The following is a 15844-nucleotide window of genomic DNA, read 5'->3' on the forward strand; positions in this document are numbered from 1 at the left end:
ACTGCAAAATAGGAACCTGTAGTTAAAACAGTTTTTTAATTATTCTACATTTAAGGGGAATGAGAAAGTCAACTGTTATTGAAAATATGCAAATTGATATGTGGATTCTTGTTCATACAGGTTTAGGTTATTCTCATAAATATGGAGCAAATGGACTTTTTGGGGTCTAAAATAGTTATTTTTAAATTTCCTATAGGAGTATGGGTGTTATAAAAACAGCAATGTAAAACAAATTCTTAAAATTTGTTAAGTATGAATGAAAGGATGGAAAATATATAAAAGAATACGAATGTACTGTAATTGCAGGGTCGTAACAGACACCATAAAAACAGTGTGATTCTGGATTAAAGGGCTTTTAATCAAGTCACGTTTTCTTTAAATTCTCACGAATCTTGCTGAGGAAAACCAGCTTTGTGTTGGATTTAAATAAAAATCTGACCCAGTAGATTTATATATGTTTTCAAAGGGTGTACTCTTTTCCCATTTACCCATGAAACTGCATGCAAGTTACACAAGTAAAAGCCTACCAGCGTTTTACACTCGCGGGAAATATTACATTAGGTGCTGCATATGTTTCATTTTAAGAGGGGTGGATAATTTGTAAAATAGTGTAAAATAGTGAATCTGTTCATAAAATACTGTAGAGTTTGAGAAAAATATTTTACACATCCTTTTTAAATGATACTTAATTATTGCCGACATGATGTTCGTATTTGTTTACTTCTTAAGCACTGCATTATTTATACTTGTACCACGAAAAAACCCCTTTCTCATAACAGTGGTTTCTTCCGTACTGGCGCGAAATTAATAAGCCCACCTACAAGCGAAGTCCCTTTTGTATCAAGTTAACCAATGTTACGGCGACAATTCACGGATATGGCCTTCAAAATAAAACACAATAGCGCCTCTGTGTTCTGTGTCCGAGCGGATTGTCCGCGTCATGCGTCTTATTTTGAAAATACTACCTGGACATAGTTTGCGTCACCCTCTGCGCTTGTCGTGGTTTAGCACACTGCTCACCATCTGTGTGCGGCGCACGACTTAACGTGGAATTTAAACTGTTAAAAGTTTAGTTTAAGTGCATTTGAACAATTTTAGATAAAAGAATACACTTCAGAAATTATTGAGGAACTTAATTTCAGCACCTTAAACATAACCGCTAGCTAACTGCTGTCGAGTTACATGACTGCTTTTGTAACTCGCGTCGGCTGGAAGTGAATATTTTCTATACGTTCCGGAAAAAAAACCTTGAATTAGCCTCACTACTGTCACAATGAGCTGGTGAGTAAGAACTATTACAGTTAATATGCATGAAGATGTAAGAAATTTGTGTGTAAAAATCTGCATAAACATCGCTGCTTGTCTCATTCACCCGATAAACCGATAAGGATATACGCGTTAAGAATGCATTAAGCATGAAAACACTTTAAAAAAGGGTTTTCATGCTTAATGCATCGACTTAAAAAAAATATGTAAAAAAAATAAATAAAATTAATTTTCAACTTTAATTTAATTTTCCTTTACAATAATTTTAAAATCGCAGAGTTGACATATACACGTCTATCGATCGAACGGTTTCACACGTGATTGGGTCTTGAAAGCTTTGGTTTCATGTGTTCTTTGAAGTTCCAAACGCACATGGAGTGTTTTTTTTTTTTTTTTCCTCCTTCAAAGCAGCAGGAAGCCTTTAACCATCTGTTTTCCTCCTGCCCGCAGCGTGAAGGAGGAATCCAGGAGTGTGTCCCCTCACTGCCCCAAGCCGGATGAATCCGAGGAGCCCCTGGGGACATCCATGGGGACTGGAGCTGCCAGGGGTCAGTCTGGTTCAGGGTCATGACACAGGAATTAAAGCAATCATATCACAATCTATGGCATTTTCTTGTTGGGATGTCCCCAGTCTTGAACCTTGACTGTTCCATGTCTTTATAGAGGATGGCGTGAACGCCGAGAACGTGGGACCTGAGGTGGTCATCACTCAGGAAATGGAGGAGGAGGAGAAACAGCTGATGGAGGAAGGGCAGAGAAAAGAGAGGGAGATGATGGACCAGGTTTGCTGCTTCTTAATTCATTCTGATGTGTGTTTTATTTGTGAAAATTGATCATTTTTAATCTGGTCATCAATAGATGACTAGGAGTTCTTGTAATAATCAAGTCAGTCTTTTTCCCTCAGATTTTCAAGTTTAGTAAAAGTTAGAATCAGAAATTTTAGTGAAGGTATAAATAGCTGTTTGGTTTTTGCCCCCATATAAAAAAATGTTCAAAGGATATCCAGCACTAATCTAGTCTGTTTTGTCACTATCGTGGGATTGTTTTCTAGGCCCGTGAATCGAGGGAGCGGGATTCTCATGACATTCGCTACAGGAGACTTCAGCATTTGCTTCAGAAGAGCAACATCTACTCTAAATTTCTGCTGACTAAAATGGAGCAACAGCAGAACGAGGTAAAAAAAAAAAGAAGAATGAATAAATAAACGTCTCGTGTGGCGTTCGCTGTCCAACGAATCAATGGTTAATGGTTCCGTTTACGTTCAGGAGAAAGTCAAGAAGGAGAAATTAGAAAAGAAAGACAAGAAGGTGAGGGAATCTTCACGGATATTAACTCTGTGTTTAAATGCTTTAAATAGAAACATTCATTAACGATCAATTTTGTTTCAGATGCAGAAAAATAACAATCCAGAACCGGAGAAAGGTGAGAAGAACTCCTGATACATTCAAATCCAGATTATTACTGTTAATATGCTGATGACTGTGTGAATATAAATAAATTTGACTCTGTCTTAAACTAGATAAGAGAAAGAGGAGGAGGGAAGAAGACTACAAAATATCTGATGTCATGTCCAAAGAAGTAAGACATCATTGACTCTACTTTCTAGTTTTGGGTTGTTTTTTTTGCTCAGAAATGATTTGCTTACATTGATTCTGCTCCATTTCTTTTGTTTCTTCCAGGAAATAATGTCACAAGCTAAGAAAGCCAAAGTGGAGGAAACGGTAAAGACGAGTGCAGAAGAATCAACAGACTTCAGTCGTGGAGTTTAAGTCACCAGTCTGTTTGTTTTGAACGTCAGGATGCGTCTGGGTCTCAGAGGAAACTGGAAGCCGAGGACATCGAGCGGATGAGCGACTCCAACCAGGACATCAAGGCCCGCCTGTCTGAGTCGGTGCGAGACAACGCCGTCCACCGCCTGGACCCCCACAGGAAGGTGAACGGCCAGCCGGTCCCCGCCCAGCAGCCGCGGCTCTTCAGCGGAGGGGTGATGAGGTGGTACCAGATCGAAGGCATGGAGTGGCTGAGGGTCAGTATGACTAAACAACCCCTGGTGGGACCCCCCCGTCCTCGTCCTCTGGCGTTGACCTGTGTCGTCCTCTTAGATGCTGTGGGAGAACGGCATCAACGGGATCCTGGCCGACGAGATGGGACTGGGGAAGACGATCCAGTGCATCGCCCACATCGCCATGATGATAGAGAAGAAGGTCATGGGCCCCTTCCTGGTGGTGGCCCCCCTCTCCACCTTACCCAACTGGATCAACGAATTCACTCGCTTCGCCCCAGAGGTAGGAGGACGAGTTAACCCGCTGGTGTCCGCCACGCATTTAACGTTCTCGATGGCTGACGGTGTGTTCGCGTCCGTCAGGTGTCCGTGCTGCTGTACCACGGCTCCCAGTCGGAGAGGGCCCGCATCCTGCAGCAGATCCGGAGGCCCCAGGGGCCCCTCAGCATGAATCCTGTGGTCGTCACCTCCTTTGAGATCTCCATGATTGACAGGAAGTTTCTACAGGTAGGATTGCTTCCCTTCCTCTGCTAAAGCTAAAGATAACCGGGTCGAGGCTTGACCCCTGATGACCTCCGACCACTCCCACACCGTATAAACACGCCGCATCTGATTTGTGTCCCAGCGCTTCCAGTGGAAGTACCTGATCGTAGACGAAGGCCACAGGATCAAAAACCTCAACTGTCGGCTGGTGCAGGAGCTGAAGCTCCTCCCCACCGACAACAAGCTGCTGCTGACGGGAACGCCGCTGCAGAACAACCTGGCCGAGCTCTGGTCCCTCCTCAACTTCCTGCTGCCGGAGGTCTTCGATGACCTCAAGAGGTACGGAGTCACGTAGCTTCTGGAGCTTCTGAATTTGTTACTTATTCAAGTTACAAATATTACAGTTACGTAGAAAAAAAAAGTTTGTTAGTTTCTCTGTTGTAAAAGAAATGCTTTTAATTTGTCAGGTTATGAAACCCACAGAACTCCATCAATCAAGGATCAAACTATCAATGAATAAAGAAAAATAACATCAAACACAAGTTAGGATGTTAACCTTGTCCAAAACATTTTTGTCAGAGTTAAAATGGGCTGAATTACTGCATTGTGGGAAATGTAGTTTTGGTCAAAGCCCATTTTTGACCTATTTTAAGACACTCTGACCTTTTATGCTCTTGCGGGCCTCATAAAATGATGTGGCGGGCCACATTTGGCCCCCGGGCCTTGAGTTTGACACACGTGTTCTAGAGTCTTGATTGACGTGACGACACGTGTTGACCTCTTGTTGCGCAGCTTCGAGTCCTGGTTCGACATCAACGACCTCGGGGAGGCTGAGAGCGTGGTCGCCACTGAGCGCGAGCAAAACATCCTGAGCATGTTGCACCAGGTCAGTCGTCCAATGAGAGCGAAGCCACTGACACGATCACACCAACGCTCTGATGAAATGGGTTTAAAGGTTCTGTCTGGTTCCAGATCCTGACTCCGTTCCTGCTGAGGAGGCTGAAGTCAGACGTGACGCTGGAGGTTCCTCCTAAGAAGGAGATCATCGTTTACGCTCCTCTGACAGCCAAGCAGGAGTCCTTCTACACCGCTGTGGTCAACAAATCCATCGAAAAGATGCTGGGACGGGAAAAGGTAACGCCGTGGAGACTCGCTGAGGCGAGGAGGTCCGTCCGGTGCGATCCGGTTCAGGGATCTGACCTCCATCCTGTCCTCCATACAGACGGAGGCTCCCGTCAATCTGACGTCCAGCGGCCGGCCGAAGCGTCGCACCAGAAAGTTAGTGGACTACAAGGAAGGTAACACGCCGTACGACCTGGAGAAATATCTGGAGAGGGTCCAGCAGGAGCAGGATCAGGAGCCAGGGTGAGTCCTATGCCCCCACCCCCCACCCCCCATGACGAAACAACTATTGGATTTAATCTGACTGGAATGAATCCTGTCGTTGCAGCTCCTCCTCGGCGATGCGTTCCCAGAGTCCCCGGGACGCCCAAATCTACCTGAAGATGCAGAACATCCTCATGCTGCTGAAGAGATGCTGTAACCACCCCTACCTGGTGGAGTACCCCCTCGACCCCGCCACTCAGGAATTCAAGATCGACGAGCAGCTGGTTCAGAGCTCCGGGAAGTTCCTCATCCTGGACCGACTGCTGCCGGCGCTGAAGCAGAGGGGGCACAAGGTGAGGAGCGACACCGACCGGCGTTCATTTGGAATCCACATTAACGCGGAACGCGTTCACTGAATGCACCGGCCGTCTTTCCCGACGCAGGTTCTGATCTTCAGTCAGATGACGTCCATCTTGGATCTACTGATGGATTACTGCTTCCTGCGGGGGTTCCAGTACAGCCGACTGGACGGGGGCATGTCGTACGCCGACAGAGAGGAAAACGTAAGAAAAGGATATCAATGAAAGAGTTCAGTTTGTCGGTCCACAAAACGTTTGTGACATCACCGATCTCTTCTTCCTCTCCTCCTGCAGATGACAAAGTTCTCCAAGGATCCGGAGGTGTTTTTGTTCCTGCTGAGCACCAGAGCGGGAGGCCTGGGCATCAACCTGACGGCCGCCGACACCGCCATCATCTTTGACAGCGACTGGGTGGGTGAAGGTTAAAAATCAACAATAAGAACAAGTTCAGCATTTCTTATCATCATCTCTTAAAAACTCATAAAAGTTCATTTTAACCTCAGGATAGGAGTGCATCCCTGGGATGCGCTTCAAAAAGAATGTGTGCATCCCAACATGACATTTATGGTTCCCAAGAGTAATAAAAGAATAAACGGTAGAAGCCTTTACGCAAGAGAACTAAACAAACTGTTAATCTTGAATGATTTTTTTTTAATAACAAATGTCGTAGCTTTTTAAGTAAAAAGAAAAAAAAAAGTAAAATTCTATATTATTTTTATCGAAATGTTGAAGCCTGATAGTCATTGTTAGGACAGTTTTAAAAAGAAAGATGTCTTCTTCCTTGCTGTTCCATAGTAATATATCTCGTTTTCGTCATTAACTATTGATTGTTTTTTAGTCGATACTTATGCATCTTTAGTCATACTTATGCATCTTTTTTGGAAGCATGGTGATAGCGCAAGACCAGTTCCTCGCTCTCTCACTGCAGCGTGTAAAAAAAAGCAGATGTCGTGTTTCAGTTTGGTCGATTTTAATAAGGCTGATGATCCCGCTTTCAAAAAAAGTGCGTCAAAGACGCAGACGAGAACATTGAGGGTGTCGTTTGGACTTGTGACCCGCCTCCTCCGCGCATCTTCATCCGTAGCTTTCTTCCCTTCCCAGAACCCCCAGTCGGACCTGCAGGCTCAGGACCGCTGTCACCGCATCGGCCAAACCAAACCGGTGGTGGTTTACCGGCTGGTGACGGCCAACACCGTCGACCAGAAGATCCTGGAGAGAGCCTCGGCCAAGAGGAAGCTGGAGCAGATGGTGATTCACAAGAGTGAGTGTTTTCACCACAGGCGTACGAGGCGGACGTTCGGTTTAACTCTCAGAATTCTGACGGCTTCGTTTTTTCTTCCTCCGTAGACAAATTCAAAGGCGGGAAAGCAGATCTGAATGAGAGCAAGAGCTGCATCGACCTGGATGAGCTGATGGAGATGCTCAAATCCAGAGGCACCGAGAAGTAAGAAACCGTCGCCCCATCTGCAACTTCTTAAATATTTGGAAAACGTAAGAAGCTGAAAATGATGTGAACTTTTTTTTCCCGCCCAGGGAAATGAAAGCTTCTAAAGGGAAGGTGATCAGTGACAAGGACCTGGAGATCCTGCTGGACCGCAGCGACATGCTGGGTGAGGAGACGCCTGGAGCTTCGATCAAAGGAGATCCATCGCTGCTTTAATCATCATCATCATGATTTTCACTGTTTTTTCAAATTCCTTGAGCTAAACCATCGTTATTATTTTCAGATAAAGATCGGGGGAGCGCCAAAAAAGAGAAGGTGGGGGTCTTCAGGGTGATAGACGCTAAGGAGTCTTCAGAAATCACACTGACCTGAGAGAAGACGCTGAAACGGAAAGAAACCGATGCTTGTAGACTGAAACCTCCTGTTTTGTTCTTTTACTTTCTAGTTTTTTATATTTCTGTCCAGTCAGTTTTGTGTTTGTTCTACTGAACCCTCTTTCAAAAGCCTGACTGCCGGTGGGTCTGTCAGGCCGAAACACTTTCAGTTTGTCAGCGGCACCGACTTTGACTCGACACCAGAACCTTAAAAACCCACAACGGTTCTATTTTTGTAAAGAGATTTGTCCTTCAACTCCGACCTCCGTGTGACCTTCAGCCGGGATGACATCGTCTTGTCGGGTCTTCTTCGTCTTCTTCGGTCCATCTGATGTAACCTCAGCACTTTCACACACGTTCATGTTTTTTTCATGTCTTTTAAATAAATAAACCTGTTTGTAAAGTTTTTGTTTGTTTGATTTCTTCTGGATCTCTGATGATGGATGATACTTATATCAGGTTTATACAGAAACTACCGGGCAGATTTCCACCAAACTAGGAGGAACCTTCTGAAGTTTGGTGCAGCTCTGTGTTTAAATATCTTTCTCGTGATGTTTCTGGATGAATTTGTTAAATTCTCAGGCGTTAACAAAACAGATCTCGATCTGTTCAGTGGAGGTTTTCTGCTCGAGTTTGTCCTCCGGATCTGGATCTCATTCAAACCCGTTGCCATGGCGCAGACTCCCCTATAGATGTGACACATCAAAGACTCGTCTTTTGTTCGTCAGGCATGTCCACACGAGGAATGCGACTCTTCATCGCTGTCTGCTGTGAGACAGGAAGAGGACGAACAAAAGCTGAGCAGGTGGAGCGTTTTGTTGGGAGTTCTGCAGGGCGTGGCCACTGCGCTCACCTGGTCAAGTGCATTCAAGCATTGTCTCCGAACACTGCGGCTCTAAAGCCTCCCACAACCGAAGCTCAGGCTGTTTACCCACTCTGATGGTGGACTGCGTTATTTCCAGAAGCCATATTTTGTTTTTTTACGTTATTTGGAAAACCCCAAGAGGCCTATCTGGTTTGTCTCCACGTTCCAGACTTTGATTGTCAGCCATGGAGCGTCTGAAGCTGGTCCTCCAGTACTTCCAGTCCAACTCGGAGTCCATCTCCAACGGCATCTGCATCATCCTGGCCTTGATCAGCGTCAAGCTCTACACCAGCTTTGACTTCAACTGCCCCTGCCTTCCTCAGTACAACAAGCTGTACTCTCTGGGGGTGATGATCGTCCCGCCCATCATCCTGTTCTTCCTGGGCGTCCTGGTCAACCGACACACGGGGGTCATGATGGATGAGTGGATGAGACCCATTGGGAACCGATCCAAAAACCCTGCTGTGGTGAAGTGAGTGAGGTCCTTCTTTTGACATTGAATCTGAGAGCAGATGTCACCTTCAGACTAATTTCATGAGTCATATGGTGACTTCCTGGTGACTTCCTGGTGTCTCCTGCAGATATTTGTTCTCAGCCATGCTCCAGAGAGCCCTGCTGGCACCGATGGTCTGGATCCTCGTTACTTTGCTGGATGGAAAGGTCTTCATCTGTGCCTTCAGCATCAGTGTCGACCCTTTGCTCTTCACAGGTATCTGCACACACATCCCTATATAGAACAGTGAAGTTCAACCATAAAACCAGGTGTTGTGATTCCTCAGGTATGCCCAACAACACGGGTCTGGATGTGGTCAGAATCATGGCCAAAGTTCCCTGCAAGGAAGACGTGATCTTCAGGAACAGCTCTTTCCGCAAAGCAGTTTCTCGTTACGTACGCTGCTATTCACAAGTAAGTTGTTGGAACGTCATTGTGAATACACAAACAGACAAACACAACTGTGTGCTTTCATGCTTTTTATTAAATTGTAAGACAATTCCAATTATGGACTTAAACCAGGGATCTCAAACTCATCCTACCTGTAGGGGACACTGGTGATAAAGTCTAGGTCAATCTTAGACCTATCAGTCTAACAGTCTTGACATATAATTCAGTTGAAACTTGATTCGTTCTTCAATTAATTCTTGTAGTAATAGAAGTATAAAGCTTGAAAGTAAGGTAGGAATTGGGGAAAAAATGGGTGTTCTGGTACAAACAAGAGGTGAAAGCAGGAATCAAAGATTCAGAGAGAACTTTGGTTATAAAATGTACTCATGTTTGACTTTTGCTGCACCCAAATGACTGAGAGCTTCCTGTGGCTGACTTCTCCCACTCTCTCCAGGCCTTCGGCTGGTCCATCTTGCTCTTCCTGATCGTACTGGGAGCGCTGGGACGCCTCATCAAGCCCTGCTTCGACAACCACGGCACCTTCCTTCAGACGCGCTACTGGAGCAACTACCTGGATGTGGAGCAGAAGCTCTTCGATGAAACCTGCGTTTTGCACGCTCGGGATTTCGCCCAGAAATGCGTGGTGCAGTTCTTCGAAGACGCGTCCGAAGACCAGATCCTGCGTCTTCCCCACCCGCCCTTCATCACCAAGGAGACGGACGAGTGGGAGGATGAGGAGGAGAGGCTTCACGGCATATCGAAGCAGGAGCAGGTGAACCAGCTTCTGGACAAGTGGTACTTCAGTAAACCTGAGCTGGACGTCACCAGGAGAGCCCACAGACCCACAGTGTGTGTGACCTGGGAGGGGCGCGATGGGAAGACCTTATACTCAGATGTCTAAACACCTGAGGAAGATGGAGACCTGGGAAGTGTCATCCAAGATTCCAGTAGACCAAAGAGCCTGAATAGATTTGTAAAGATGTAAACTCCAAACACACAACCCTCCTGACTCATCGAAGACTGCACCGCTAAATGTGCACAGGTGTGTGTGTTCAGTCAAGTATTTCAATGGCAGCTCTATTGCCAAGACTCCTAGAAAGTGTTAGCTCTTTGGTGCTAACATGCTACGAGAGTCATTTGACTACATGAGTGTGATGGGAACTGGTTTGCATTTGGTTTTGCTCACACACACACACACACACACACACACACACACACACACACACACACACACACACACACACACACACACACACACACACACACACACACACACACACACACACACACAAAAACATGCAAATGGAGCTGAGTGGGCAAAACCCAAAACCCAACATCATTCAACTCTTTTGACTCGTCGTCTCTCAGCGCAGTGTGTTTTATTTCATTGATTAAATTCTGGAGTCGCCTTTCATCTTGGTTAGATATGTTTTTTGTACATTTAATCACTTAAGTTTGTGTTATTTATTTGTGAATATATTTTTATTTAACTTTAGATTGTACTCTGATGTACCCTCTAGGGGGCAGTCACAAGCAAAGAACGTTTATTGATAGTATGTAACGTAATTCAAGGAGCCCGAAGAGGCCAATATAATAAAGAAAATAATTTCATAAAGATATCACAGTGAGTGTTGAAGACAATAATTAAGAGAATATAAAGGTATGTACATGTATGTATAGGTTTTCCTCCTCACCTCATCAGAGTGAGGAGTTGTATAGTTTGATGTCCACAGGTGAGAAAGATTTCCTATGGCGTTCAGTACTGTATTTATGAAGGGTCATCTTGCTACTGAATAAACTCCTGTGCCCCATCAACGCTAAAATGACCTTTAACTTGGACAATGACCTCCTCACCAACACCACCGTCAGGGAGTCCAACTGTGCCCCAACAATGTCACCAGTGCTGCGGACCAGTCTGGTCAGTCTGTTGGTGTCCACCACCCTCAGATCACTACCATCTCAGCCCTGCTGACACCGATGGTCTGGATCCTCATTACTATCTATCTTCATCTGTGCCTTCAGCGTCAGTGTCGACCCTTCGCTCTTCACAGGTATCTGCACACACATCCCCGTATAGAATAGATGGTGTTGGCAAAGTTCCACCATAAAACCAGGTGTTGTGATTCCTCAGGTATGCCCAACAACACGGGTCTGGATGTGGTCAGAATCATGATCAAAGTTCCCTGCAAGGAGGACGTGATCTTCAGGGACAGCTCTTTCCGCAAAGCAGTTTCTTGTTACGTACGCTGCTATTCACAAGTAAGTTGTTGGAACGTCATTGTGAATACGCAAATAGAAAAACACAACTGTGTGCTTTCATGCTTTTTATTAAATTGTAAGACAATTCCAATTATGGACTTAAACCAGGGGTGTCAAACTTGACTTACCTGGGGGGGGCCGCACCAAGTATCCCCAAAAAAGCACAACTGATTCAGTCTTGGAAAGCAGAGATGATGGCCGGTCATGTCAGTAACATTTCTGATCTGGATGTCAGAAAAACAAAAATTTCTTGAGAAAACTGTCACAAATTGATCCAAAGCAGTTTGGAAAGACAATTAACAATATTGAAAATATTAACCAATCAGAAAATTCCATGATTCCTTTGAACCCTGTATGGATGCTCAGGTGTGTTTTCTGTCAATGAGAGCCCTGACTTATGAATATCTGTCATGTGTTTTTTTTGTATGATTTTTTCCCCACATATTTCTGCTGTAGTTTGCATTCCAAGGCAGCAGGTGGCAGTGTAGCCTTTCAACACATCAGCCATCAGCACGTGAGGTGGAGCTGTGACGTCATTCCATTCTTAGACGTGGTTCTTGGGCCCCAAAACACTTTTGTTGAGTAAATGATGGCTAAAACCCAAAATTTTACTGTCGTAGTGCGAGGAGCCCTAAAGTTGCACAGGTAAAGAAAAAATGAACTTTATAAAAAATAACATAAAATAACATCTTCAGAAATTTAGTGAGTGTTAAAGACAAGACTTTAAATCACAAATATGAGCAAGTAATTGGAAAAATACTCACATTTGTGAAGGTTGGAGACAAGTTAGAGTCATTGGGAAATATCTTCTAAAACAATTCGCTGCTACTATGTCTGTTTTTGTTGTATTTACAATTGTTCGATCAAATTTGTGGTTTAGGTAGCGAAATATAACAAAATTGGATGAGCAAACATTCAAAAATAATTTTACCTGATGATCTATTGTTCTCCACCTCTTGATCAATAAGCTTTGAAAACAATGCATCCATACAAATCTTTGAAATAAGTCTCTGTATGTTAGCTTTTTTTTCAATTTGTTGTCCACAAGAAGCTTGGAGTTTATTGGTGATTCTGAAAATAATATATACACACCAGGAACAATATTGCCTTTACACGCTGCTGTATCAGGTTCTTGGATCTAAAAACAACATGTTAGTAAAACACAATGATTCTCTATCAAATAAAATATTACTAAAACATCACATTTCAGAGACAAAAACAGAACATCTAAAAGTCCATAAACATTTCATTCCAAACGTGATGGGCAAGCTGTGCGAAAACTAACCTGACATTTCGTGGACATTCTGTATTTGTTTCTAGGCGGCATGTATTAGTGATAAGTTGTGTGTTGCTGTGGGAAACACATGGTATCAGTTCCTTTGCCAGGTTGGTTATGTTTTCACCAGCGCCTGTTTGTCCGTTTGCAGGATTCCTTTAAAAATACTCGGCAGGTTTTGCCAGGGTTGGTCATGTGACAGAGAAAAGACCAGTAAAGTTTTAATCGGATCCAGATTAAGGGGCAGATGCAGGATTTTTCACCATTTCTGCTGATTACACAGAACACACCTGGCTGATCTGGATTAGTCCAAGTAGAAGGGTTAAATGTTGTATGGAGTATAAAGGCAGGTGGCGGCGACGGCCCATGGGGCTGCTGAGACAGTGCAGGTTGATGGAACGATGCTTGCTGGAGGTATCAAAAGAATCAAATAATTAAAAAAAAAAAGCAGCAGCGAGATGATAGGCTGACACATAAAGCTGAGATCTGATTGGACAGCGCTAGATGACTAGAAATAGTAAGAGAATAAATACCTGGATGTCTTTAAAAGTTGAGTTTTGAGGTTCCGCTACTGCATCCCGTCCCTCCATCCCACCGCTCAGAGCCACACATGACGTTCTCTGGTTTAATCACAGTTAATGTTTTGTTTTTCTCACGTTTCGAGGGGCAGAGGCGAAAAGACAACATCCGTGATCCTATCTGGCCACTAGAGTCTCTGGGACAATTACTGGATGGACATGAAAGGTCCGGTGGGGTGGGGGGTGAGCGGGTGTTGCTGAGAAGCCTAAGAATAACCCCATTTATAGCAATTTACCCTGTCGGAGGGAGGATCATACTGGAAGCTTGTTAAAATGTTTGGATTTGTCCCCTCCGACGCCCCGTCCGTGACCGGCCCTCGTCTCTGCTTTTGACCTCATCTGTGTTTTTGTTCAGTTACAGTATTTTTGCACTATAAGGCACTTGATTATAAATCGCACCTTCAATGAATGGCCTATTCTAATGTTTTCATATATAAGATGCACTGGATTATAAGTTTCTGAGAAAATTAAAGGCTTTTAGGTGTGCCTTACAGTTCTTCCACTGGTCTTTCGTTCAGTGTGATATTACTGAACGATCAGGATGTTATATTTGCTATTTTTCTTTTAATTTGGGCCCGTTTCATCCCTGATGTCACCGTTTCTTCAGGGAAAATTCTGGCTGGAGCGGCGACTGTTGATTGATAACTGAGAGGTGAACCCTGGTTCATTATTCATGTTTGCAAAGAAAATGTTCTGGCGTTCCTCCTCCTCCTCCTCCCCCTCCTCCTCTTCCTCTTCCTCCTAACGTGGGAATGAAAATCCAAAAGTGAAGCTCAGGTAAACTGTTAAAAAAAAAACCTATGAAAGAAGAGGATTCTCATGATCCCGAATGTCACTTGCTGCGATCCGAAAGTGGAACCACAGCGCCCTGATCCGTCCCTCAAGGACAGACATCAGATGGTCCGATGGAATAAATCACATCCCGATTCAACCCAGATGTGTTTTTATTGTTTCTATCAGCCCCAGAGGTATTAATATAAGAGAGCGTCGGTCAACTCATCCCAAATCCTCCGCCCGACTTCAGCGTTTCAGGGCCAAAACACACAGACTCGGAGTTGACTCTGAATTACCAAGATTCTGGGGATCTCTCTGAAGTCCTGAAGACTCTCAGGAACACGATGAACCCGGAGAGTCTCAGGGAACGTCTGGTCCTGGAACGATTAAGTGACGCGCCATCGACTCTGACCGAGCACACCTGAACACATCAGGACGGCGGGAAAAGATGGCGACGGCATGTCGAGCTAACCGCTACATCCAGCGTGTGCAGAGGTCAGTTTGTGGTTTAACCTCTGGAAACACTGCAGACGTTTTTATACCATCGTTGTCATGAGCGTATTTGTTAAAAATTTACGAACCCTAATTGTTAAAATGACTTCTTGTTGCTCAGACAGCCAGTCCTGCAGGGTTAATCAATCAAAAGAAAATGTGACCTCCATCTGTCACATTTAACCACCGTAGGTTAAAAAGTGACAGAAATGATTTGCTTTACTGAAGAAGCTCTTGAGGTCAAGCCTCCATGATCCGGGTGATAACACCAGCGGGGAGAAGCTGAGTCTCTTCAAGCTTCCTCCGATCTGTTGTTTTTCGGAGCGCTGCTGGAAAACAAATGAACTCAGACACGGTTAATGACAGAGTGGTGGTGAAACAAGTTCACACTCGCCGCTTCCGCTGACGGAGCTGCTTTTGTTTTCTGGAGCTCGTCGTCACCTTTGCAGGGAGGTAATTATTTCGGACGCTCCCAGCCTCTAATTTCGTCAGGATGCACTTAAATGTATTTTTAGAAGATGTTACCTCTCTCAACTGATTTATATTTCATGCCTTCCTTGATGAAATTTATTGTGTAAGACAAAACAGACACTTAAAGTGGAGGATAGTTACTGAAGTTTGCCTTTGAGGTGCTGGGAGCGGCCTTTTTTCCAAGCCGTCCCTGAATGCCACACTGATCTTTGTGATCCTAGCATACAGTAGAAAAGGTGTGAAACATTCTTCGTCTTATTACCTTTGTCACTTTATCAGTCGGCCACGCCCCTTTCTATACACCTGTGTTGTCTCTTCCTTCACCCCCTTCACCTGTCCTGTCCTGTAAATACGCCCCCCAAGGGGCATATAAATCTTTTACAATGGGTGTCACTTTGTTTAAACATGAATTACAGAACAGTCGCTGCATTCCTTACTGTTGGTTTAGCCTTATCTATAAAATAAATTAAATAAATTCCTCAATGTGAATAAATCAGCCTTGCCTAACAGTCGGTTTTTCTTGCAATGAATTAATCTCAAAATTTAATAAGTTTATTTGTCTGCAAGAGGAAAAACGGGGCAAGAAAACAGAAGAACCTGACAGAAAGCGGAATCACTTTTCAGGATTTATAAGAACTGGAACTTTGTGATATCAAAACCTTTGGTTCTGTTGCCTTTATTACAGATTAATTAAAAATATTTGAGATTATTATAAGACGTACATGCAGATAAAGCTTCCAGTGGATGTGTGAGGTCTTGGACTCCACTTCGAGTTTCCATTTCCCAATCCAAAAACAACAAGTGAAATGTGACGTTTGAGATGTTTACCGCTGTATCCTTGGAATGCTTCATGCATTCCTCCCCGAACCGAAAAGACGGAACAGCGTGAACGTTTCTGACATGACATGAATGTGATGAGAGCGTCTGTTACTGTGAGCGGCGTGAGACCTCGCTGATTGCAGTTTTGTGGGTGTGTCTGGATCCCAGGACTT

General features: G+C 44.3%; 2 protein-coding genes and 1 long non-coding RNA gene across 3 annotated transcripts; 2 read left to right on the plus strand and 1 right to left on the minus strand.

Moving 5' to 3' along the window:
- The first annotated feature begins 1025 nt into the window (after nucleotides 1-1025).
- hells (helicase, lymphoid specific) lies at nucleotides 1026-7625 on the plus strand. Its single transcript, XM_068327315.1, has 22 exons — nucleotides 1026-1281; nucleotides 1717-1814; nucleotides 1930-2048; nucleotides 2318-2440; nucleotides 2532-2573; nucleotides 2655-2688; nucleotides 2786-2844; nucleotides 2946-2987; nucleotides 3065-3292; nucleotides 3369-3551; nucleotides 3632-3775; nucleotides 3894-4090; nucleotides 4544-4637; nucleotides 4724-4885; nucleotides 4974-5116; nucleotides 5202-5430; nucleotides 5521-5640; nucleotides 5731-5847; nucleotides 6538-6697; nucleotides 6784-6880; nucleotides 6970-7046; nucleotides 7164-7625. The coding sequence occupies exons 1-22, from the start codon at nucleotides 1274-1276 to the stop codon at nucleotides 7250-7252; spliced, it is 2565 nt and encodes an 854-aa protein (XP_068183416.1). The 5' UTR covers nucleotides 1026-1273; the 3' UTR covers nucleotides 7253-7625.
- Nucleotides 7626-8304: 679 nt separating this feature from the next.
- calhm3 (calcium homeostasis modulator 3) lies at nucleotides 8305-9979 on the plus strand. Its single transcript, XM_068328113.1, has 4 exons — nucleotides 8305-8591; nucleotides 8701-8828; nucleotides 8899-9026; nucleotides 9457-9979. Exons 1-4 carry the CDS (start codon nucleotides 8305-8307, stop codon nucleotides 9901-9903), a joined length of 990 nt encoding a protein of 329 aa, XP_068184214.1. The 3' UTR covers nucleotides 9904-9979.
- Nucleotides 9980-10511: 532 nt separating this feature from the next.
- On the minus strand, nucleotides 10512-13183 carry LOC137604031 (uncharacterized). The gene is made up of 3 exons (XR_011037378.1): nucleotides 13071-13183; nucleotides 11390-12945; nucleotides 10512-11185 (listed from the first exon to the last, which is right to left on the minus strand). It is a non-coding gene; the product is annotated as an uncharacterized lncRNA (long non-coding RNA).
- Nucleotides 13184-15844: the final 2661 nt, after the last annotated feature.

This window comes from Antennarius striatus, chromosome 11, assembly GCF_040054535.1.
Source record: "Antennarius striatus isolate MH-2024 chromosome 11, ASM4005453v1, whole genome shotgun sequence".
NCBI classification, from domain to species: Eukaryota; Metazoa; Chordata; class Actinopteri; order Lophiiformes; family Antennariidae; genus Antennarius; species Antennarius striatus.